General features: G+C 45.8%; 2 protein-coding genes across 2 annotated transcripts in view; one reads left to right on the top strand and one right to left on the bottom strand.

Moving 5' to 3' along the window:
* Positions 1-26,485, top strand: part of SPATA13 (spermatogenesis associated 13) — a 328,609-nt gene that overhangs the window by 167,718 nt on the left and 134,406 nt on the right. The window lies entirely within an intron of this gene.
* LOC311516338 (uncharacterized protein) lies at positions 5,673-26,310 on the bottom strand (the record flags this gene model as incomplete). Its single annotated transcript, XM_084620305.1, has 6 exons — positions 5,673-6,158; positions 6,746-7,149; positions 8,784-8,876; positions 13,060-13,247; positions 24,241-24,445; positions 26,209-26,310. 6 exons carry the CDS (start codon positions 26,308-26,310, stop codon positions 6,101-6,103), a joined length of 1,050 nt encoding a protein of 349 aa, XP_084476431.1. The 3' UTR covers positions 5,673-6,100.

The following is a 26,485-nucleotide window of genomic DNA, read 5'->3' as shown; positions in this document are numbered from 1 at the left end:
GGTTTTACTCCACCGTCAGCTTTGTTTGGCCATGAGCCAGGACAGTACCATGTGCTCCCTTTTATGATGCAGAAACTGGCCACAGTATGTGCCAAAATCATCGTCTAGACCATAAGCAACCAAAATGGACCAGAATTCTAAAAAACTGCTGCATTTGCATAAACCACTGTCATTGTTCCGTTTATCTGTTGTCTTATAGCTATTCTATGGCAATTTTTATGGTCAACCAATTGTGTTTATTATACCTTCAAAAATTAAATAGGCTTTGCACATTGTGGATCAAATTCTGTCTGGGCTGAGTTAGTGCAACCCCCTGAAGTTAGGGGTTTAAACACATTAACTAAAACCAGTTTGGCCCAGTATTTTTAAAATGCTGTATTTTCAAGTATAGCTTCTCTAAAGAAAAGCACCAGGGTTGATTTATTTACTAATCCCCTTCCTAATCCCGTTATCTGTGAATGGAGTACGAATAAAACTCTGACTCAAGAAGGTGCATTATTTACTTAGGAAAAACTAGCTTTGGGGAGCCCCATAATTATTCATTTGCCAGTTACCAAACCAATTTGTCACATGGAGTGCTTGCCCATTTAGCAAAGCTGAAAAGAAGGGATGGGGATGAGGTCTTTATTGTAATCTTTTGATCTTTTGGAAACAATGTGTTCTGTTTTCCTGGGCAGGACTGATCCCACTTTAAAAAGTCTAAGACAAATCCTCAGAAGTTATTCAAAGACTATTACTGTGGGGGTGGGAAGGAGTTTAAATTTCTCTAGGCATAAAATAATCAAAATAAGATTAGATCCTGCCACTTGAGCTTTTCAGAACTCTGTTTTACAGTTTGCACAAAAGTTTCCAATTTTTTAAAACAAAAAACATGAAATATTCTGAAGTTACTTAAAATTGTGCATGCAGATGCAAGGGGAGTCTCCCCTCCCACCTCCTGGCAAACTAGTTTTATGTACTGTGTCTGGAATCAGACACTTTACAGAGTGCATACTCTAAAATGAATGTAAATCTAGTAGACTTCAGTGGTGATGGCAGCTTGTTTCTAATTTCCTCACCAATTTAGCTTTCCACAGCAGCCATTTTGCAGAAAGCACTCTTGTATTGCAAAATAAATTACAAAAAAAAAAAAAAAACCATGCTGAAGTGTGTGTGATATGCTGATGGGGAGATCTTTACACAGTTTTGTAATCCTTTTCATGAAATGGTTAGTGAATATCTGTAATAAACACACTGAAGTTCAGCTCCCAGTTGTCTTTACTAGTTTGAAAAACTGAATTGGTGAATCGGATAAGGCTATCAATTTCATTAGTATGGCAGATGGATGAAAACTAAGGCATGAAACCAGTGATCAAATCAAATTGATTAATTTCAGATTCATGAATCTTTTCAAGGTTAAGAAGAATTTTAATGGTTTCAAAATATCAATACGCTTCTCGGGAGTTTGTACAATTGTCCATTTTTCATCAATTTAATGCAACGGGCGACTTCATCCAACAATCAGAAATAACAATATATGACACTGGTGTGCTAGAGTCTCCTCACCTAAAGGAAACCATCCAGTAAATGTAGTGTAAACATCACTAAACTTTCTGCCTTATGTCTCACACACAGACAACTTAAAAATCCTCAATAGGGGAGATGGACAATATTATGATTTTAGTGACTCACCTGCATATCTATCACAAATATCTGCACATATGTTAACTTTAACATAGGTAACTAGTTCCACTAACTCTCTAATCATCAGATTTGAAGTCTGAGGGCTTTGTAATGACATCAGAGCTACAGATCTATAGATAGCATTACTCACTATTTTTGTGCATTGTCTTCCCTAAGTCAAATATATACAAATCTCATACTTCTCTGATTACCATATCCTCACTGGAATCCCATGAATGATCTGTGTGCATCTATTTCACAGGCCTATGGGTAATATTCTTTCCCTCCTGTGAGTGCCTTGACACATGGACATATGTGAGAAAGAGATAATGGACATAATAAAAATGATTCTCATTGAGATAAAATGTGCTAAAGTTTGATACCTTTAAAAAAAAAAATCCTCTTTACTGTGGCTCAAATCCTCCCTGTAGCACCTAAGGGGATGAGGGCCAGCCTTAGGGGAAATGGTGCCCTGGGCAAACTTGTATTTTGGCACCTCTAGCCCCCACTGCCTCCCTAGGTCCTCCACCCATCCCCTCCATCACCCAGGCCTGCCATACTCCTCGCCTCTTGACTGTGGAGCCCTGGGTGGTCGTGCACCTGTAAGGTCAGCCCTGAAGTGGACCTCACATAGGGAATCTCTGGGGGACAAGAAGAGAAGAAGTCCTCCCTCACCATCTGTTGTGCATCCAGTCACTGATTGGAGATAGAGCTACTTTGCACCTAAATGGGAAGGACCCACAATACATATAATACTAGTTCTTCCATTCCCACACCATCCAACCGCTTTTTTGTCCCACCTCTAGCTAACCCCAGATCTCCCTTGCACAACAGCACACAGGAAGAGTCCCTGGCTGTGGGCTCTGCACAAGTGGTCTTTACCCTTTGTGTAGCCTGCCCGATTCCTGCCCCTCCACATACCAGAGTTGTTACGTGCACAGCCACAGAGGAGGAAATAACATTTGTCCATTTATTAATATGATCCTTCCTTTTGTCCAGAAACTAGGTGGAGAATGTGCTTTGGGGATAGGTGGGGTTTGTTTGCTACAGGTGGGATTTTTAAAAGTGCTCAACATTGTTATGTTCACAGCATACACACAGAGAAATTAGATAGAAGCATAAATATTCTTGCTGAAAGATTGCAATGTAACTGTTTCTTACAATAAAAAATGAAAACACTCAAACCTAACAACAGTGAAAGAGAAAGGAGGCTGCTCCCTATGGGTATGTCTACACTACGGAATAAGGTCGAATTTGTAGAAGTCGGTTTTTTAGAAATCGGTTTTATATATTCGAGTGTGTGTGTCCCCACAGAAAATGCTCTAAGTGCATTAACTCGGCGGAGCGCTTCCACAGTACCGAGGCTAGAGTCGACTTCCGGAGCGTTGCACTGTGGGTAGCTATCCCACAGTTCCCGCAGTCTCCGCTGCCCATTGGAATTCTGGGTTGAGATCCCAATGCCTGATGGGGCTAAAACATTGTCGCGGGTGGTTCTCGGTACATATCGTCAGGCCCCCGTTCCCTCCCTCCCTCCGTGAAAGCAAGGGCAGACAATCGTTTCGCGCCTTATTTCCTGAGTTACCTGTGCAGACGCCATACCACGGCAAGCATGGAGCCCGCTCAGGTAACCGTCACCCTATGACTCCTGGGTGCTGGCAGACGCGGTACGGCTTTGCTACACAGTAGCAGCAACCCATTGCCTTCTGGCAGCAGACGGTGCAATACGACTGGTAGTCGTCCTCGTTGTGTCCGAGGTGCTCCTGGCCACGTCGGCTGGGAGCGCCTGGGCAGATATGGCGCAGGGACTAAATTTGGAGTGACTTGACCAGGTCATTCTCTTTAGTCCTGCAGTCAGTCCTATTGAACCGTCTTATGGTGAGCGGGCAGGCGATACGGACTGCTAGTAGTCGTACTGTACCATCTTCTGCCAGGCAGGCAAGAGATGAGGATTGCTAGCAGTCATACTGTACCATCTTCTGCCGAGCAGCCATGAGATGTGGATGGCATGCAGTCCTTCTGCACCGTATGCTGCCAGCCAAAGATGTAAAAGATAGATGGAGTGGGTCAAAACAAGAAATAGACCAGATTTGTTTTGTACTCATTTGCCTCCTCCCCTGTCTAGGGGACTCCTTCCTCTAGGTCACACTGCAGTCACTCACAGAGAAGGTGCAGCGAGGTAAATCTAGCCATGTATCAATCAGAGGCCAGGCTAACCTCCTTGTTCCAATAAGAACGATAACTTAGGTGCACCATTTCTTATTGGAACCCTCCGTGAAGTCCTGCCTGAAATACTCCTTGATGTAAAGACACCCCCTTTGTTGATTTTTAGCTCCCTGAAGCCAACCCTGTAAGCCGTGTCGTCAGTCGCCCCTCCCTCCGTCAGAGCAACGGCAGACAATCGTTCCGCGCCTTTTTTCTGTGCGGACGCCATACCAAGGCAAGCATGGAGGCCGCTCAGCTCACTTTGGCAATTAGGAGCACATTAAACACCACACACATTATCCAGCAGTATATGCAGCACCGGAACCTGGCAAAGCGATACCGGGCGAGGAGGCGACGTCAGCGCGGTCACGTGAGTGATCAGGACATGGACACAGATTTCTCTGAAAGCATGGGCCCTGCCAATGCATGCATCATGGTGCTAATGGGGCAGGTTCATGCTGTGGAACGCCGATTCTGGGCTCGGGAAACAAGCACAAACTGGTGGGACCACATAGTGTTGCAGGTCTGGGACGATTCCCAGTGGCTGCGAAACTTTCGCATGCGTAAGGGCACTTTCATGGAACTTTGTGACTTGCTTTCCCCTGCCCTGAAGCGCATGAATACCAAGATGAGAGCAGCCCTCACAGTTGAGAAGCGAGTGGCGATAGCCCTGTGGAAGCTTGCAACGCCAGACAGCTACCGGTCAGTTGGGAATCAATTTGGAGTGGGCAAATCTACTGTGGGGGCTGCTGTGATGCAAGTAGCCCACGCAATCAAAGATCTGCTGCTATCAAGGGTAGTGACCCTGGGAAATGTGCAGGTCATAGTGGATGGCTTTGCTGCAATGGGATTCCCTAACTGTGGTGGGGCCATAGACGGAACCCATATCCCTATCTTGGCACCGGAGCACCAAGCCGCCGAGTACATAAACCACAAGGGGTACTTTTCGATAGTGTTGCAAGCTCTGGTGGATCACAAGGGACGTTTCACCAACATCAACGTGGGATGGCCGGGAAAGGTGCATGACGCTCGCATCTTCAGGAACTCTGGTCTGTTTCAAAAGCTGCAGGAAGAGACTTTATTCCCAGACCAGAAAATAACTGTTGGGGATGTTGAAATGCCTATATGTATCCTTGGGGACCCAGCCTACCCCTTAATGCCATGGCTCATGAAGCTGTACACAGGCAGCCTGGACAGTAGTCAGGAGCTGTTCAACTACAGGCTGAGCAAGTGCAGAATGGTGGTAGAATGTGCATTTGGACGTTTAAAGGCGCGCTGGTGCAGTTTACTGACTCGCTTAGACCTCAGCGAAACCAATATTCCCACTGTTATTACTGCTTGCTGTGTGCTCCACAATATCTGAGAGAGTAAGGGGGAGATGTTTATGGCGGGATGGGAGGTTGAGGCAAATCGCCTGGCTGCTGGTTACGCGCAGCCAGACACCAGGGCGGTTAGAAGAGCACAGGAGGGCGCGGTATGCATCAGAGAAGCTTTGAAAACCAGTTTCATGATTGGCCAGGCTACGGTGTGAAAGTTCTGTTTGCTTCTCCTTGATGAAACCCCCCGCCCCTTGGTTCACTCTACTTCCCTGTAAGCTAACCACCCGCCCCTCCTCCCTTCAATCACCGCTTGCAGAGGCAATAAAGTCATTATTGCTTCACATTCATGCATTCTTTATTCATTCATCACACAAATAGGGGGATGACTACCAAGGTAGCCCAGGAGGGGTGGTGGAGGAGGGAAGGAAAATGCCACACAGCACTTTAAAAGTTTACAACTTTAAAATTTATTGAATGACAGCCTTTTTTTTTTTTTGGGCAATCCTCTGTGGTGGAGTGGCTGGTTGGCCGGAGGCCCCACCACCACATTCTTGGGTGTGGAGGCTATGGAACTGGGGGAGAAGGGCGGTTGGTTACAGAGGGGCTGCAGTGGCAGTCTGTGCTCCAGCTGCCTTTGCTGCAGCTCAACCATACACTGGAGCATACTGGTTTGGTCCTGCAGCAGCATCAGCATTGAATCCTGCCTCCTCTCATCACGCTGCTGCCACATTTGAGCTTCAGCCCTGTCTTCAGCCCGCCACTTACTCTCTTCAGCCCACCACCTCTCCTCCTGGTCATTTTGTGCTTTCCTGCACTCTGACATTATTTGCCTCCACGCATTCGTCTGTGCTCTGTCAGTGTGGGAGGACAGCATGAGCTCGGAGAACATTTCATCGCGAGTGCGTTTTTTTTTCTTTCTAAGCTTCACAAGCCTCTGGGAAGGAGAAGATCCTGTGATCATTGAAACACATGCAGCTGGTGGAGAAAAAAAAAAGGGACAGCGGCATTTAAAAAGACATTTTATAAAACAGTGGCTACACTCTTTCAGGGTAAACCTTGCTGTTAACATTACATACATAGCACATGTGCTTTCGTTACAAGGTCGCATTTTGCCTCCCCCCACCGCGTGACTACCCCCTCAACCTTCCCCCCTCCCTGTGGCTAACAGCAGGGAACATTTCTGTTTAGCCACAGGCAAACAGCCCAGCAGGAATGGGCTCCTATGAGTGTCCCCTGAAGAAAAGCACTCTATTTCAACCAGGTGACCATGAATTATATCTCACTCTCCTGAGGATAACACAGAGCGATAAAGAACGGATGTTGTTTGAATGCCAGCAAACATACACTGCAATGCTTTGTTCTACAATGATTCCCGAGTACGTGTTACTGGCCTGGAGTGGTAAAGTGTCCTACCATGAAGGATGCAATAAGGCTGCCCTCCCCAGAAACCTTTTGCAAAGGCTTTAGGACTACATCTAGGAGAACCGCGAATGCCAGGGCAAAGTAATCCTTTCACATGCTTGCTTTTAAACCATGTATAGTATTTTAAAAGGTACACTCACCAGAGGTCCCTTCTCCGCCTGCTGGGTCCAGGAGGCAGCCTTGGGTGGGTTCGGGGGGTACTGGCTCCAGGTCCAGGGTGAGAAACAGTTCCTGGCTGTCGGGGAAAACCGGTTTCTCCGCTTGCTTGCTGTGAGCTATCTATAACCTCATCATTATCTTCTTCGTCCCCAAAACCTGCTTCCGTATTGCCTCCATCTCCATTGAAGGAGTCAAACAACACGGCTGGGGTAGTGGTGGCTGAACCCCCTAAAATGGCATGCAGCTCATCATAGAAGCGGCATGTTTGGGGCTCTGACCCGGAGTGGCCGTTCGCCTCTCTGGTTTTCTGGTAGGCTTGCCTCAGCTCCTTCAGTTTCACTAGGCACTGCTTCGGGTCCCTGTTATGGCCTCTGTCCTTCATGCCCTGGGAGATTTTGACAAAGGTTTTGGCATTTCGAAAACTGGAACGGAGTTCTGATAGCACAGATTCCTCTCCCCATACAGCGATCAGAGCCCGTACCTCCCGTTCGGTCCATGCTGGAGCTCTTTTGCGATTCTGGGACTCCATCTTGGTCACCTGTGCTGATGAGCTCTGCATGGTCACCTGCAGCTTGCCACGCTGGCCAAACAGGAAATGAGATTCAAAAGTTCGTGGTTCTTTTCCTGTCTACCTGGCCAGGGCATCTGAGTTGAGAGTGCTGTCCAGAGCGGTCACAATGGAGCACTCTGGGATAGCTCCCGGAGGCCAATACCATCAAATTGTGTCCACAGTACCCCAAATTTGAGCCGGCAACGTCGATTTAAGCGCTAATCCACTTGTCTGGGGTGGAGTAAGGAAATCTATTTTAAGAGCCCTTTAAGTCGAAATAAAGGGCTTCATTGTGTGGACAGGTGCAGGTTTACATTGATTTAACGCTGCTAAATTCGACCTAAAGTCCTAGTGTAGACCAGGGCTAAGGCAGAGAGGAACTTACTCCCCCTACCTGGCTTTAAACTGTCTATTTTCAGACTGACTCTGATCCCATGCTTTGCTTTGCAGAGCCCCCTAGTCTGCAAGTAGGACCAGAAAACTTCTTGCTCCTAAAATGACACAGTCCTCAAGACATCCCAGGTAGCTCTGTTACCAGCACTGGGCACTTTTTAAAATCTCACCCTACATTATTAACTTTTCTTTTTAAAATATCTTGAGGTAATAGGCATTCTACATTTACTAAAGCAGCATATAGGCCTGGAAAGGTCCCAAAATGAAACCATATTCCTCATCGTTGCCTTCTCCAGCTCTTATTGGAGTAATATACACTAGGGAAACATTAGTATTAGCTGTCAGCAGAGCGGGGCAGCCACCCAGAACGCAAACCTGTGGGAGGAGGGGAGCAGAAAAATGGGGTGGACAAAAAAAAAAACAGTAGGGGGTAGAGCCCTGCAGTGGGACTGGGATCCTATGGGTCCTGCAGAACCCGTGGCCATAATAGCAGGCGTGGGGTAAAAATTCAACAAGCAATGTGGGAGTAGGTATTGTGGGCGGCCAATAGGGGCACAAATATGATTGCTTGCCCCTAGCACTGAAATGCAGTTACAGCACTGGCTGTTAGAATTGTAAATTGACCGTAATTGCTTGGTTATTAGCCATGGGCTGATTGTTTCTAGTAATGGTGTAAAAGAGAAATTTCAGTGAGTTCCAGTGGTTGCAGAATGAAAGAAGGACACTTACAATTAGCTCAGAGGCTGTAGGGTGCAAGCACAATGCCATAGAGAAGATAAACTTGATGCAGTTTGTGTGTGTGTATATAATATAATCACTGATCATGCAAACATCTCAGATCTTTATAAAATAGATTCAAAACTTGCAGCTCGCTCAATATCTTCTCTGAGGCAAGAAACATCGGGGCCGTTAACAGCCTTGTCAGAAATACAGCATCTTCTAATCCAGGAATGATTAGACTGAAACAACTTGTCTCCAGGTCTACATTTTTCACAAAGCTTTTTATCAGTAACGTAAGACCATCCAAACTCACTTAATTCACACTCCAGAGCAGCCTGTATTGGTTTGAAACTTACTCTCAGAAAGATGCTGGGGGAGTGCCACAGTCTGTCTCTCTTCAGAGTGGTCCAGGTACAGCATCTCTTGTCTCCTGCTGAACTGGAATATTTCTAGAAAGCAATTTCTGATAGTTGTGTCACATCGTGAAAATCAAATTGAAACACAGTCCATTTCTCATCTGGGGTGGGGAGGGGGAAGGAAGTATTCACTAATCACTACACAATGGGGCAGTTCTTGTCACTGGCAATCTTCATGTAGGGGACTGTTGCCCCCTTACTAACATTCAGTGGGGGTGTTTTGGTTGGCTAGCTCCAAGTACTAAAAAGGGGGAAGGGTTGATGGGGAATCCGGACCCTGAGACTGACAGCCCCCAGGAACAATGGGGAGAGGCCAATGCTCCAGATCAGCCTGAATGACAGGGCTGGCAGGCTAATCAGAGAGTCAGGAGGCCAGGGAGGTCCCGTCCTCTGTGTGAGCTGGATTTGCCTGGGTCAGACAGAGTGGGGCTGAGCTGAGGAGAAAGCAGGGGTCCACGCTGAGCTGGGGGGCACAGCTGTGCCAGATCCAGAGGGACTAGAAAAGCAGCCCAGAGAGAGCAGACTTGCCCTGGGAGCAGAGCTGCAGCAACCAGAGGCAGAGGGGCCAAAGAAGCAGCCCAGGGAGCTGGAGGCAGAGCAGCAGAGACCGAGTGGTGGAGCTGGGGCTGGAGCAGTCTGGAGCTGGGTGCGGTGAGCAGCTGGGAAGAGTGAGGGGGACCCTGGGCAGCGGGCCCAGCACAGGGAGATGCCTCAGCCAAGAGGCTCTGCAGGCCAGGCGTGGATCGTAACCCCGACAGTGCGGGGGCAACACTGGGCAGAAGGGTCCTACCACTTAGAGCCTGAGAGCGTGTGGCCACCACCAGAGCAAGTGTCCAACCCACAGCATCCCTGCAGCACAGCCAGGGCCTGAGAAGAAGGCCTGGGACTTACACGGAACAGACTGTGAACTGCCCGGACGTTCCAGAGACACTGTTTGTGATGTTCCCTGCCACAGAGCGGGGTGATGTGTTTCCTTTAACCTTTCTCATTTTCCCTTATTCTTTTTAAAATGTTGATTAAATAACTTGCATTTGCTTTAACTTGTATGTACTGGTCAGTGGGTCAGAGAAGTGCCCAGTACAGAGAGAGTACCCCAGAGTGGGGACACTCTAGCCCCTGTCCTAGGTGACCACAGCAGGGTTGGGGATCGAGCCCCCCAGGAATCCTGGGCCCAGCCTTGTTGGGGTTAAGAGGACTCTGCCGGACAGGAGAGTGGAAGGGGAGTCCTCAAGGGCAGGGAGGCCGCTGGGTAAAGGAAGTGGGAGCGAGGACTCAGATCCTTTCGCTAGCCCACTTCACTGGGGTAGTGCAGAAGCCAGGAAAGTTCCCCACAAGAGCGGGACTATTCCCCCGCTTACATTCAGGAACACTAGTTTGTTTGTGGAGTGGTGCCTACATGTTTTGGGTGTAGTCGTGTATGTTGAAATACCAGAGAGTGAGGAAAAAGATATTTCAGGGGGCTGATACAGCTCTTTACCTCTGGGTTGTTTGGTTTGAACCAGGCACAAGTCAGTAGTGATTGAAGTTGTTACCATCTAACTGTTACGTAACTATGAAAAAATGGCTTGGTAGCCTCAGTAAAGTTGCTAGGGGACAGATGTGCACAGGGCTGGCAGTCAGGAATTCCTGAGCTGTAGCCCTGGCTCTGCTACCAACTCACTGTGTAGCCTTGGGCTAATCACATCATCATTGTTTGTTTGTTTGTTTCTTCCTGTGTAAAATGGGGTGGTAATACTTGCCCACCTTACAGGGGTGCTGTGAGCATTAATTAGTTAATGTCTGCAAAACACTTGAACATGTAAAGCATTATATAAATAATATATTTATTGCAGATACTGCCATTACAGTGGGCCTTCGTGGTTGGCAATCTTACAAGAGAGGCATGGAGATTATCCTCTTACGTTTAAAGGACCATCAAATGGGAGTTTTGCTTGACTAAGGACTTGAGGAATAAACCCATATTGCACAGCATTTCTTGTCTCTTGGGCACAGAACCTGTCCTTCTCAAAGGCATTGTTTCCCCTCTCTGTCAAACAGCCATTCTTACTGTCCTTCCCCTGAGCATCTGTGAAAGAGGAGCGTAACTAAAGTTAAAATCTTTTTTTTCACCAGGGACTAGAGTGTGACCCTGTCACTACATCTAGTATCTCTACATGTGCTTTACAGAAACTGATAGTAAACATCTCCATTTTCAAAAGCTACCGTATCTCTGAAGCAGCAGCCTGAGAATTCGTTACACCAGTCTCATGAAGGGTGATTGTTAGCCCTTTTCGACCCTAGGGACTAGTTGAAGTTCAGGGACGGGGAATGATCCAGCTGGGAGTAGAAATTGATGATGGAGTCTGGTATTTTCTTTGGTGCAATCTTGTTTATTTACAAGGAATGTATAAAGTTCTGCAGCTGCACACGCAGAAGGAACCAAAAGCAAAAGGAGCAGTTTCTTAGCTTAAAGGCCCAAACTTTTCAGCCAGCACCCCGGACCCAGAGCCTTTCTCTAAGGCCATGTCTGTACGTGCGGCGCTGCAGTGACACAGCTGTACCAGTGCAGCACACGTGTGGTGAGGAGGCTCTATGCCAACAGGAGAGCGCTCACCCGCTGGCATAAGAAAACCACCTCAACGGGCGGCGGTAGCGCTGGGCACATGAGCGCTGATGCCAGCATAATTTATGTTGCTCAAGGCCCCTGAGCAAAATAAATTATGCCGGCATAAGCTGTAGTGTAGATATAGCCTAAGTGCCACACACTCTCACACACACACGCCTACGGTTGCCGACTTTCTAATCACACAAAACCGAACATCTCTGCCCTGCACCCCGCCCCTTCCCCAAGTCCTTGTCCCGCCCCTTCTCCAAGGCTCACCCATGCTCGCTCCATCCCCCCCTCCATCCATCGCTTACTCTCCCCCACCCTCACTCACTTTCACAGGCTGGGGCAGAGGGTTGGGGTGCAAGTGGGGGGTGAGGGTTCTGGAGTGGAGCCGGGATGAGGGGTGCAGGAGAGGGTTCTGGGCTGGGCCAGAGGCTTGGGGTGGGAGGGGTGTGGGCTCTGGGCTTGGGGTGCAGGCTCTGGGTGGGGCCAGAAATGAGGGGTTCAGGGTGCGGGAGAGGGCTCTGGGTTTGGGGGGGGAGAGGACTCTGGCTGGGGCCAGGGATGAGGGGTTTGGGGTGCACAAGAGGGCTCCAGGTTGGGGAAGGGGGTTGGGATTTGTGGGGGAGGCTGAGGGTTCTGGCTGGGGGTGTGGGCTCTGGGTGGGGCTGCAGATGAGTTTGGGGTATGGGGGGGCTGGAGCAGGGGGTTGGGGGTGTGTGCAGGCTCCAGGAGGGAATTTGGGGGGTAGAAGGGGCCCATGCTGAGCTGGGGGGCAAAGCTGTGCCAGATCCAGAGGGACCAGAAAAGCAGCCCAGAGAGAGCAGACCCTGTCCTGGGAGCAGAGCTGCAGCAACCAGAGCCAGAGGGGCCAGAAAAACAGCCCAGGAAGCAGTGCTGGGAGCAGAGCTGCAGCAGGGGAGTCTGGGCTGGGGCAGAAGGGGAGTCTGGGCTGGGGCAGGGGGTTGCAGTGTGGGAGAGGGTACAGTGCGCTTGTGGCGCTTACTGCGGCTCCCAGCCCCGACTGCACCCCAAACTCTTCATCCACAGCCCCACCCAGAGCCCACACCCCCAGCCCAGAGCCCTCAGCCTCCCCCCCACATCCCAACCCCCTTTAGCCCATGCCGACTTTAGAAATCAGGAATCCCGTTCGCCTACTAGAGAGGTATCATTAAATGACTCCTTGTTCTAATGCAATCATGACTCGAAGGGGTATGCTGTTTTGTTCTAAGACAGAATAACTATTACCCTGGGACTGTCTGGCGGTGCACATCACTTCCAAACTAACATTTAAATTAATGCCTGAAAATTGAATGTTCCATTCAAATGCACATGTCAGTGCAGTTATATTTAAAAGTGAACCTTGTGGTAAAAACACCTGAACTGTAGGGCTCAGTCCTTGATCCCAGAACTGTCTGACTTGCCCTGCCTCAGTGCAATGCAGCCAGAAAGCTTCTTAAAGAGACAGGTGAGGATTCTGTTGATGCAGAAGGATCCTCTGCATACGTGGGTCCAGTGAAGGTGGCATACGGTCACCCATTCCCACCCTGCACCCGCAATGTCGGGGTCCGGGATGGAGCGGGAGAGGGTGTGCTGGGTCAGGAGAGATCACACAGCTCTTCACCTTACCCTGTGCCAGCACAGTGGCTCCCGTGGGACTGCTACAGCTGATGTAGCAAAATGTTTAAACCCTTGCCAGGCGGGATCAGGGGAGCAGAAAGGTGGTTTAGAGCCAGCTTGCCCTCCACTTTCCTCATCTGCTACAGGGGTACATTTGAGACAGCTGCGGATTGAGCCCACAGTTTCCTTGAAGTATTCTACGTGAACAAAACCAGAAAGATCATCATCAGTCTCTCAGGCAACAAAACTGTGAGATAGAAAGTAACAAAGCATGGATTTTTTTTTTTTTTTTTAAAAGATCTTCTCTAGTTCAAACAGGAATTATTCTGGGGAAGTTCTGATGCCAGGTTGGGAAAGTTTATGTACAATTGCATTTCTTTTTAAAATTATAATTACAGTCTTAATGACACATTACTGCCCACAAGACATCTGCCTATCTCAGCAAGGCCTGGACTTTATAGCCATCAGCACCTGGGTTATTGCTGCATGGGGAACAGGCCACCCACTGAAACTTTCTTCCAGCAGGATAGCTATTAATGCTTGGCACAAACAGAATGGATTGTCAGTCAGAGAGATCAAGATGCTAATTTTGCTTGCCAGTTGCTGTTTCAAGCAAGGCTGGAGTGTAAGGGTGCAAAACATTAGTTGTTGTGTATTACATAATGCTAAGCACGCAAGTGAGGAATGTATTCCTCTGTAATTAAGACCAGATGAACACTCTCCAATGGCTCTCTGGGCCTGCAGATTTCTGAAAACTGAGCTTGTACTCCATCCTGTCTGTAGCATGCAGGCTATTCCAATAAGCTGACAAGAAACTTATTGCGCCTTTCTGTGTAATCAAGGTGCCTAATATGAATTTGAATTTAGAAATTTAGAATGCCAAAAAATAGTCCATACAGAGCACTAGGGTATCAGATTTTCATTGCCTCAAGATTTGGGGTGTGTGTTTTTTACAAAAATATTTTAATATACTCATTTTATTTGTGGTTGATCTGCACTTCAGTGTGAGAGAGTAGAATCTACTGTACCCTGACTTTTTAGGGTTCCCCTCGAGAGTTTGACATTGGGTCTTCTTAATATTCCTCCTTTCTCTGCAAGATAGAGTTTAACAGAGGTACTTAGTAACTGGTGTGTGTGTGGGGTGGGGTGTACATACATCTGTAGATAATACCTTCCATGGCAATAGTTCTGGACTGTGGAGAGCTGGAGAGCCGTGCAGTCAGAGAGCGCTACAAATAACCATGGCATGATCCAACCTCTGCCATCTTTACATTGGTTATTGCATCACTATGACATGCTATCATTGAGTACAGACGTAACATCACAGCTTGAATATTGCAAAGTGATGTCAGAGCATCTCACTACAATTATTTTGTGGCTTTTAGCTACTGGGAGGAAGAGGGTGTTTCTTCTCTAGTCCTGTATCTCCCTCTCTCCTTTCTTTAAGAATAGCTAGACAGAGCTATTACTCCTGTCTTTCCCCCCACCCTTCTGGCTGCTCTAGTGTGGGTTCACTCTGCTGTTTGTTCCCTACCCCATCTTGCATGTATTTAGCAGCCTAGAGTAACCTCCCATGATCAGGACTCCAGTTGCTCTGCCTGAGACTTCACAAGTTCCCAGGAAAAGCTATGTATAGCCCTACAGACTCGAAACACCCCTTTCCTGAGGTTTTCTGAGCTGCTGTGAGTACATGGCTTGTGAAATCACGAACAAGCCCCAAAGAGCCGATTAATTAAAATAATCCAGCAAAAGAGCACTGCCTGGTACAACCTCAGTTTTCTGAGTCAAACTGCGGCTCTGACTGATAATATTCTTCATGCCGGTGGCTGGGTCCTGGGCAGAGAAGAAGATCAGAGAATCATTTATTTTTATTTCTTTCCTTTGTTTTTCTCAAAATTGCTTCACAATGAACTTAGAGTGACGTTCTCAGGGCCTGTGCAATGACACTTGGAGCCTTACATACTTTGGGTCTGGTAGGAAGCAGGATCTGATTGCTCCTAGGAGACTATGTGACATTACTCAGTTCCTAGCAGAGAGGTTTCCACATCGCAAAACCACTCATCACCCTGGCAGTTCCAGCAGACAGGCCAATGACTAAATAAACCTCATTATCCTCCAGGTGGCCCCTCCAAGCCTGGCTAGAGCCCATTGGATAGCAGGGGGAAGCTTGAACTTCCACTGCTGGTATTATTGTTGCTTTCTGGGTAAGATAAATAGAGAGTCTGGCACTTTTTGCAAGTGCTGAATTCATTCTTTTTTTATTATTGTTTATTATTGAGTGCCAGCTACGTGTACAGAACTTGGTCCATCAAAAGATATTACCTCACCCATCTTGTCTCTCTAATTACATGCTCAGCATTTTAATAGCATCTAACCTCTGTTTCCATGGAATCCTCCAGAAATGTGACAAAATGGAACGCAAGCTTTTTGTTACAGATGGTTTTTGGGTCTTGGGGGTTTTTTTGTTTGTTTGTTTTAAGGGCAGCTGAAGTAGAGATGAAAGTACATTTGTCACCAACCATTTCCACTTAAAAGCACAAATGTAGAGCTTTTGGATTCATAACATCAAGTGATGCATTGGTATAATTGCACAGAAAGTTTGGATCCAGCAATGACACTGCAAGATGACAGGAAGGATTCAATCAGGAAGCGCAGGATGCTTTTTAAAACTTGGGTTTTCCTAGTTACCTTAGGCCATAGCAGTTAGGTGTGTGGGAAAATAGTCCACTGCCCATTTCCCGTGTCTCTCCAAGGGGATCTATTCATCATTTACCCCTCAGGGGTTCTCAACCTTTTCCTTTCCGAGGCCCCCCCCAACATGCTATAAAAACTCCACGGCCACCAGTGCCACAACTGTTTTTCTGCATATAAAATCCAGGGTCAGCATTATAGAGTAGCAAGCAGGGTAATTGCCCAGTGCCCTGTTCCATAGGGGTCCCCGCAAAGCTAGGTTGCTCAGGCTTCAGCTTCAGCCCCAGGTGGCAGGGCTGGGAGCCCCTGGGCTTCAGCCCCACACAGCGGGGTTTCAGCTTTCCGCCCTGGGCCCCTGTCCCTAACCCCTGATTGAGAACTGCTGCCCTAACTTGATTTCATTATCATATTCTTAGACATGGCAATTCTAGAAGTAGGAGTCAGTAAGGGATACGGAGCTGAGTCCTGATTTCCATACTCATGAAATCCGAGGGCTTCTTCATGTGAGTAAAGTAAACAGGATTGGGCCTGTGACATTGCCTCAACACATATTGGTTGTCCCGTTCTCTGTTCTCATTGCTTCTTGTGCTTTTCTTAGTGCATTTCTGTATGTGACAAAAGGATCTATTCTGAATGTTACAGAAATAACCGGCAGTAAATGCAGTTCTATTCACCTCCCACAGCCATAGCGCTGCTGGCCCCGCTGCCCCTCTTGCTGTCCTTTCTGGCAGTGATGGCCTCTGTCTCAGATGAAGTAAGAAATTCTGTTCTGATTAACAAGATGACTGTGTTAAGAGAGAGGGGGTTTCCAGTGACAGCTACCTTGGCTCTCATTGTTTCCTTTGAGTAGAAAACAATAGGGACTCTGCCAGAAAAGGCACTAATTGCCCATCCACATCCATTTAATTAATGATGACCCTAGACCACATGCCCGGGACTGGCTGTTCCCACACTGTGGGAGGAGAGAGAAAGGAGCCACAATCTGGATTTTAATTCTAAATTCATATCTGATTCTTCTCTATAATGGGCTGACCTGAAACCCTAGTTCTAAGGAGCCCTGAACTTTGAGAAGTTCAAAATCTGGATACAAATTTGGCATCTTGGATCTGTTTATCTGCATTTCCCTAGTTAATCCAGCTGCTGCTCCTTTGACTTCAGTAGGAATTCCCCTTCTCACATTTCTAATCCGGTCCGATCTCCAAGTCCCTCACCAGTGCTTACATGTAGTCTACACCGTAGAAAAGAGAGGGGTGGGTTTTAAGCAGCAGTTCTGGTGGGAATTTTCAGCATCCATTTACTTTGCAATGTGCAGGTTCCGAAGAAGACAATGCAACATTTTTTAGATTCTGCCCCCATTACTTCCATCTCATTCTAGCCCTCCAGATGCCATGTTAAAAGTTTGCATCCCTTTCTCACCGGCTCCATACTGACCTCACTTACACAGGGGCAACCCCTACTGAGCTCACTGAAGTGAACTTGAACACAGTGCAGGTACACCTGTGTAACTGAGGGGCATATTGACTCATATACTTGCTGATTCAATAATAAACCTTTTCTATCTTGCGTATTCCTTTTAATTTCCCTCTCTCCCTTCTGTAATTAAGTTCTGGGACTGTATTATCCAGTTTCATGAAGCATTTGCATGAAGATCGCTATACAGAAGAAGGGTAGGACTCTGGCCAACCCCTGGGAGGGGCTAAAAGAGGAAGAATAGGGCAAGGAGCCTACCCCACAACCCCCATCCAACTCCTGCATCTTGGACAACAGGCCAAGCAGAGCATGGATGGGGAGTCCAGCTTCTGCTCTCTGTGAATCCTCCCATGTGCGCTAGCTGCTTGAAAAGAGAGTAGGGAGGGACGGGTGAGTATGGAAAGGATTGGGAGTAGGAAGATGAAGATGCTGCTTTGGTATGTTCCCTCCAGGAGCCCCGAGGAGGAATTCTGCCAAACTCTCCCAGAATTCTTCCTGGGAAGTCCAGCTTCAACATAGCCCCTTCCAGCATGCCTTTGTCTGCATGATTGTATGACTCTGACCAAATGCACCTCTGTATTCACACCCTATTACACCACTGTAATTATCTTTGTACAAAATATGCCTTGTGCTGTATCACTTGAAAACTGATAACTTGCTGGTCAATAATATCGTAGTGAAATGTGGGTAGCAACATTATATGTAAAGTTATGAACATAAGCTGAAATCATGTCTGAGAGGTGGCTACAAGAAAAGTCTGGGTAAACCCATTTTTCAAAGACAAAGGAGAAACTGACACCTCTTGCCAGGTGTCAAAGTTGATGGGCAATCACCTGTCAAGCGGCCATTCTTTGGCAGGGAAGGGGGCAGGAACAAACTGATCTGCATTTTAGTAAACAGCATGGAACCTCTTTCACCACAAAATGTCTTGTCTCTGTCCTCACAGCAAGAATGAACTTAATCTAGAGGTAACCTCCGGAAAATGCCTTTCAAAGGGTGACTAGACTATGAATTTTGGGCAAAAACACCCCAAGGTGTCCCTCCCTATCCATCTCTCTCTCACACACACTTAAGACGACAAAAAAAAAAACAGCCTTTGGTCTTCAGAAGCAGATTTGGAAATTTGATTAGCAGTGTTACCGGGACCATGTGGTAAGGGATTTCACCTTGAACCAAGTCTAATTTAAGTTTTACAATGCTTTCTAGTGCTATTTTTTTCTCTTGTAACTATTTCTGACTTTAATGCCTTGTACTCACTTAAAACCTCTCTCTTTGTAATTAAATAAACTTGTTTTATTCTTTAATCAAAACTAATCCAGTGTTGTGGTTAAACTGAGCTGTGTGGTAACTCCATTTAAAGTAGCAAACTGTTGGACAGTGTTCCCTTACATGGGCAACAGACCTAAAATATCTCAACTGTCCAAAAAAGGGCTGGACAGTGCAGAACATACATTTTGGGGGAAAATTCAGGACTGGGAATGTGTTGGGGTCACCCTGCAAGTGGTAACCTAGGCTGGTGGATGCCAGAATGTGGCTGGATAATGCTGGCAGGCTGCAACAATGCACAGACATTCAGGGTATGACCTGCATGCTGTTTGTGAGGGCCCCAGATTGGGAGATACAGCAACAAAGCACTGGGAGGCACCCAGGGCTGTAGTGCAGTGGTGACACAGCCCTTCACAGGTCTGGATTGCACCCTAGAATGTGACAATTGCACTGCACTTTATCATGCAGTTTCAATCCGACTTTATTCGCTACCATACATTTTCAACCATGTGACAGCACCCAGAGCCATTCATTGCGTATTTATACATTGAAATAAACAAATGAGGCAGAATCTGGTCTTAAAGTATTTTCAAAGGGGAAAAACATCCATTTCTCAAATGACTGCACTCCTCTCTGAAGGCTTCATGCTTTGACAGGGAGCTGCCTATCAGGTAGGTAAGATTCAGGGTGAGATTATGCAATGCACCTAGATGAACATTAGATGCAAGGCATCCAACATTCAGGTCTTCTTGGATACATGACTTTCATTTTTGCTTGCAGCAAAGTTCATACCACTGGGTCAGATCAAAATGCACATCTTGTTTCAAAAAATTGTCACTGTCTGCCTGTCATATGTTTTGCACAGGTCTGAAAGAGAGGCATTGTCAGAGGCCCATCAAGCCAGGAAAAGGCTTGTAGATCCAGCTCAGATGTTTGTGTTTTGTACATATGGAAATGAATTTATTTGGCAAATCCCTCCCTTAGAAAATAGAAATGGGTGTCATATTTGCCAAGATCAGCAAATATTAACCAGAAATCCAGGCAGGTTGAGTCCAAACTGATTGATATATTATGAAATGCAATGTTTGGCCTGGATCCAAAGAAGCAGATAAATTATTTTTTTCTGTGAATACTTGGACAGGTGAATGTTGTTCCACTGTACCAGTCTAAGTTATCCCCCTTTAGGTTTCCATAGGGGTTAAGTTAGCTGCTTTGGAATCCCAAGGTAACTACACTTGATACATAACCAGGATCTGTGCAATCTCCCCTCTGAGTCATTCTCCTCCTATTTGTATCAGGGGATTGCTCTTTGCTCATTTAAACAAAATACAACGCTGTGAGGAAACTGCACTACCATAAGTGACAGCAGCATAAATGGCTTGATCTGTGTCACAGTCATTTCTTTATAGACGCCCCAACAGTTTAAACTGTCCTGTCCTTACTCATAAACACTTTCAGGCATGCCAGTCAAGGCCAAATAAATAGTGCTGAATTAATGCTTACAAAGATCTTCTGTGTGAAATATGGCCAGGTCTCCTTCCTAAACAAACTTCATCCTTTTATATAAACACTGGTTTTTCCTAGTTTCCTCTGTCTTTAAAGCATATGCTGGGCTTCTTCAGCAGAAGGAAAGCTGGTTTTCCACAAAATAAGGAAATGATGATTCTAGGACATGAAATGCTCTGCTGCTTTACTAACATTTGATTGATTGGGGGGATACCATCTTCCCTTATAACCAAATAGCTACAGTGTTCAACTAAGCAATAGCTACAACAGTAGCCTATTGTTTATAAGAGCTATATCCTCAATCTGAGAAAATTGAATTCTCTTTATTACATGGGTCAAAATGTCATTATCACCACATGGCTAGGAAAAGAGTTAAAGCAGAAATCTAGACCAATCTCAGTCTGCTGAGCCAAATCTTGCTTTTGTGAGCTGAGGTCAGCAGAGAGGAACACTAATGAGGCTATTCAAGGAAAAGTGGATGGCAAAAAACCCCAATACGCCAAGACCCTCTCCAAAATGCAGATAGGAAGACTAATTGGCTACATTGCAGGGTAAGAAGAGTTCCTGGGAGTTAGTTCTAAGAGTACGGTCTGAAGAGGAAGGCCAGGGTCCAGATTCTGTCATGGCACCTATCTGGTCCAAAACTGAACCCTAACATGGTAGGGTTCATCCACCCCTAAGGCATAGTCTTATTTTTATTATCTATAAATAGCTCTGTTAGTGATTCAGTTTATTTAATGCATTGGCATTGCCATTGCATTTGTCGCCATAGTAACTGAGGGCCTAAATGTAGGAGTAAATGTCTCCAGCAGATCAGAGTTTATTAAATCCAAAATTAAATTAGTGCACTCATGCGGAAGGCTCTCAGCAGAGCTGCAAATGATAAGCAATACAGGTGACTTATTGGAAGTGTCAAACTGAAAGGGGTCCTCTCCCAAATAAGAGACTTATTTCTTCTCCACACCTGCCCCTTATCAGGCAAAAGTCATCTGATTAAATTCTGGCCTCATACTGTGGCACAGAGCTGGAGCTGAATTGCCTAGTCAAGATCCACAGCCGTACAGTTTTGAGATAATGCCCTGGAGTAGTTGCTTAGTATCACCTGTGGATGGAAGACAGAACGGCATAGTGTGACCCAGACATAGTGAGTTCTAAAACACAGTTCTCAATTGGAAGAATATGGTCCAAAAGGGAAGACTTCTCTCAATAGCCATTGGAAAGAAAGCGCAGCCCAACCTCCCTTTATCCCCTTGCAATCTCATGACTGGGACAGGTCCCTCAAATCCTCTCTGCTTGGTAAGTTCTCAGAAGTTATTGCAGTCTGAAGGTTCCTAGTTCTTGCAGAGTACATCCAAATCACTCCCCCCTTTGTCCACATCTGCTTTTGTCCCGTCATCCCTCAGAATTTTTGAGTACCAAATACCACATAAGTGGTCCTGTGTGGATCTGGCCCACAGTGAATAGATAAGCAAAAAAAAAAAAATCAACAGACTCAGATTCTGATGAACCAATGGGATGGTGAATTCCAGAGCTGAGGGCTCTCCACTGAGAATATTCCATTGCCTTCCAGACATTCAAATCTTAAGGACTATTAGCAAAAGACGGCATGTAAAATATGAAAAGTGGTTCAGTTAATAAACTGGCCTTTCCATAGCACTCACTACTGTGGTATAAGTTAGTTACACTGAATAGTATGTAAAAATACTGATAAATCTGCATAAAATGAAAAAACTTAAGAGCAAGTTAACTATTGGTCCCACCACATTTCTGGAAATATAAGCAAACAAGACTAATTAGTACTTTTAAAAAAAATCTATTAGTAGGACCTGAACACATGCATTCAGAAAGCCAGGGCCAGGAGTGGAAATGTGGGGGTGTTACTGTCACAACCTGACTCCTCCAAACTTTAGAGTTCACACTTAGAAAGCATTTTGCAGTACCTTTATGCATGCATTTTGCAGTACCTTTTAGCCCATGGCAATGGGTTGGGAATTGTCAAAGGGCTGGGCTGTAAGTTCAGAGGGAATGGCTTATTAAAATCCCTATTAAATGCATATCCTTCAGGTCTGCCCACAGCCTTGGAACAGCCTTTTATTTCATGGATTGTTTACGCTCCTAACAACAGTAACATCAATAGATAGCTCTGCAGGGTTCTGTCCGCGCACACCAAGACTGGTTAGCATACAAGTGCAAAATAATGTATCACTGACTTGCACCCATTTTGGGGTTAAACCTTTAAAGAGTCAGTTTGGCAGTTTATGTAGTTATTACCACTTTTATGTGTATTGGAAAGAGAGGGAGAGAAGGTGATATTCCCCCCCCCCCCCCGGTATTCCTGGGGTTTAGATCCAAAATTCTATGGGCCTGATTCTGACACACTCACACTGAGTAGCAGCTTAGTAGCCAGCTCTTCTTGGGACTACTCAGCCTAAGTAACGGTGGCAGATTCTGGTCCAGTTATTTGCCCAAGGCCACTGTTATGATCAGAAATTGAATTAAACTAGGGAAGAACATTATTGCAAAAATGACATAGTAGCTCTGATCAAATAATGCTGTCCCGTCCCACAAGAGGATATGCCTGAGAAAGCACACAGCCTGCAAACTCCACTGTTGTCAGCACCCTTTCCAGCCACAAGGAATATTCATGGGTAAAGGAGGAAATTAAACCTGTCAGGCAAAGCTGAATGCAAACTGGTCTTACAACTTATTAGGCCAACTGGACAAGAGCCTTGTATACTAATATTCTAGGCACGGTAACAGGATTTTCCTTTTAAGAAGGGAGGGCACCTAACCCACAAGGTTTCTTTCTCCCTGTAAATGAGAAGTCTGGAAAAACATTTTTTGCCGTGGGTGGATGATGCTAAAGGGTGCAGTGAATACAACAGTCTCCCTATCAGCAATTCTTATACAGTTTGGGGTTTTTTTTAAAGAAAAACATACTATAGTTCTAAACCAGCAAAGTATTTAAGAATGTGCTTAATTTCTAGCATGTAATTAGTTTATTGGCATCAACGGAACTTAAATTGAAACACCTGCTTAAGTGCATTGCTTGATCATGGTTAATGACAGCAAAACTTACATTCTCAACAACCATTAAGGGCCCTACAATAAACGGAACCCAGCACACACTTCTACATAGTAAGAATGAATGCAGAGACCTGTCTGAAAGTCAGAAGTCACAGGATGATATGAAATCTCCCCCATCCCCCAAAAAACCAAAATTCTAACACAGAACCACGTGTCTTTTAATAATTAACAGAGCTGTGCTGGCCAGAAGGCAATGGGGAAACAATTGTCACCATCCTTCAGACTTTGCCCTACCCCTTGCAAATCTTTAATGAGCAAAAGTAAATATAGATTTTAGTGTTAAGTGGTCACTGTGCTGGGGTCTCCAGAACCTGTTCTTTTACGTTGACTGCCTACCCTGCTACTAGTGGAGTTAATCTGTCCCAGAAGGCTTTGCTCCTGTCAGTCACAACAGGAGAGGTGCTGTTGCAGGTAGGAAAAAAGCAGGAACTGAAAGGGTTTAGGAGCTTCCCATAATACCTCTCACACACACAAGTCATACACAACTGGGTCATCTGCTTTGGATTCTCAGGTATTCAGAGGCATTTCTGGAGGATCCTGTTGCTCCCTTCAGGAGCAGCTTTCATCCTTACAGTGTTGCCCTCTCCATTTCTTTAGAATTTACTCCAAAATGTACCAGTTGTGCTTGTGACAGGTTGGATCACAGAAACCCTCTGGGAGCTGCCATCTGATGTGCCAAGACTACTTCTGCTCCTGCTTTCTTGCCCAGTCAGCTTAGGACTTCAGTGTCCTGCCTGATTTGAGCCAGACCCACTAGCCTGCTGCAAACCCAGACCCAGGTCTGAACCACGTCCCCTAACAGCTGTAGGCTTAACTGAAAGCAGCTTACAGAAGTGTTCCTGTCCTTGACACTCAGATGTCCAACTCCAAATGGGGCCCAAACCCCAAATAAATCCGTTTTACCCTGTATAAAGCTTATACAGGATAAATGCATAAATTGTTCACCCTCTATAACACTGATAGAGAGATATGCACAGCTATTTGCCCCCCCCCCCAGTATAAATGCATACTCTGGGTTATTAATAACTAAAAAGTGATTTTATTAAATACAGAAAGTAGGATATAAGTGGCTCCAAGTAGTAACAGACAGAACAAAGTGAATTACCAAGCAAAATAAAATAAAACCCGCAAGTCTATGTCTAATAAAACTGAATACAGATAAAACCTCACCAGATCCAGTAAGCTGCCTTTTACAGACTGATCTTCTAGTCCGGGTCCAGCAATCATTCACACCCCCTGTGGTTATTGTCCTTTGTTCCAGTTTCTTTCTTGGGGGTGGAGAGGCTCTCTCTTTAGCCAGCTGAAGAGCTAATGGAGGGGTCTCCCACAGGCTTAAATAGACTTTCTCTTGTGGGTGGAGACCCCCTCCTCTCTCCTATGCAAAGTCCAGCTCCAAGATGGAGTTCTGGAGTCACCTGGGCAAGTCACATGTCCATGAATGACTCACAGTTTTTACGGCAGAAACCATTGCCCACATGGTGTCTTGAATGCCTCCAGGAAGACTTCTTATGTGGATTGGAGCCTTTCAAGATTCATTGTTCGTTAAGTGCTTCTTGATTGGGCACTTACTTTACGAATTCCTTTCTCCAGGAACTGACCAAATGCTCTACTAAGGTTATTTAGAAATCAAGCCAGTACACGGCCAATATTCATAACTTCCAATACAAAAATGATACATGCATACAAATAGGATTAATAGATTCAGTAGATCATAACCTTTACATAGATATGTTACATGGCATATGTAGCATAGAACATATTCCAGTTATGTCATATATATTCATAAGCATATTTCCATAAAGCCTTAGGGGTGGCACCGTCACAGTGCTCTTCCCACAATTTTTGTACAGGGAGGGATACCCCATCCAAGCTCCCCTGCAACACAGATGAATGCATTCAGCCTAATAGGCAGGCCCTGCATGGCTCCACAAGGTGTGGAGGACACAGGGAGCCTTCCCTCTTGCACTTCCCCAAGGCACAAGTGTAGCCTTATCCTCTCCTGTGTGTGCTCCCCACATCCTCACTACTAAGGGCTGTGCCTTAATGGCCCTGTCTAGACCATTTACTTGAGAGAATGGTGTAAGAACCCAAACAATGCCATAAAAAAGAGCTTCCACTACAGGGACTGGTTTGGGTGACAATGGATTTTTAAAGCTTACTCAGACAAAATGTTCGGCCTTTCCTTGCGGTATGTTGTGCTGCGAGGAACAGTTTGGCGGGAGGTCAAGGAATGGGAGATGGAAGTTTGGCAATAAGGCGCTCACATTAAGGGGTGAAACAAGGTGAAACGACATCCCTAGAATGTTTCTGAACTCATGCCACAGGTGACTGCAGCAGTACGCTATGGTGTGCTACCACTTGATACTGATATTTGACACTCCATGAATTCCTTCCCTCAGCTACCCAGGTACTCTTTGTTTATTAGCACGTAAGTGCCATCAGGTGTGATGAAGTGTAAGGTGGTGGCTATACTTTTAGTGCTGGCATGAAGAAAGAATTTTGTTTACAGTAAAACTATTTAAGATTCATGAGCTGAATTAAGAAAATAAGTAATTTTAGCAAGAGATTAGTGCACATGACTGAAACTGCACAAGCAAGCTGCAGAGAGCATTCCAGCTCCCTCTGGCTCCACAAAAACTTCAGCTACCAAAGTTCTCTGGCAGGTTATTCAGTTACAGGCATTACATCATTAGAACAAACCTTCACTGGTCAATCAATCCCATGGAAACAGTAGCCTTACGTAAATCAACCCTTTCATGGGCGTCACACTTTTGCACCACAGGGAATGACACCCTCTCCAATAATTATTTAAGCTGTCCATCTGAACTGATGATTACCTGTAAACTATGCCCTAGGGACAGTCAGATCAGCTTGTACATGATCCTAGTAGGTACAGTAAATAGAAGTGTAGGCAGCAGAGACTCAGTATATGTGCCTCAAGCTTGGTTATTGTGTGTTTATCTGTTTATCTGTGATATTTTAATAGAATCATCCAGTAAAACACTTGACCTCAAAACTCATGCTTAAATGCTTTGCTGAATCAGGGCCCAACTGCGCAGTTTGCTGATTGGATGAGACAGGTAAAACAACTACAGATACTGAATTCACCCATCTCTGGTTTATGGGTACAGATCATACCTTTTTCACGTAGGTTATGTCTACACTATGGACCTTCCAGCATACAGAAGAGCTCTCTCCCATTGAATTAAAGCACCCCCAACGAGCTTCTCCCGCCGACATGGCACTGTCCACACCAGTGCTTCCATCGGTGAAACTTATGTTGGTGAGTGGAGTGATTTTTCACACCACTGCCCAACAAAAATTTTACTGACAAAATGCTAATGTAGACATAGCCTTAGCCACTTCTTGTCTCTTTCCCTTTGAAGTCAATGGGAATTTTGTCTTTAACTTTAGC

The sequence above is a fragment of the Lepidochelys olivacea genome (assembly GCF_965140295.1).
Source record: "Lepidochelys olivacea isolate rLepOli2 genome assembly, chromosome: 1".
Lineage (NCBI taxonomy): Eukaryota > Metazoa > Chordata > Testudines > Cheloniidae > Lepidochelys > Lepidochelys olivacea.
This window is presented reverse-complemented; position numbering and strand designations above follow the sequence as displayed.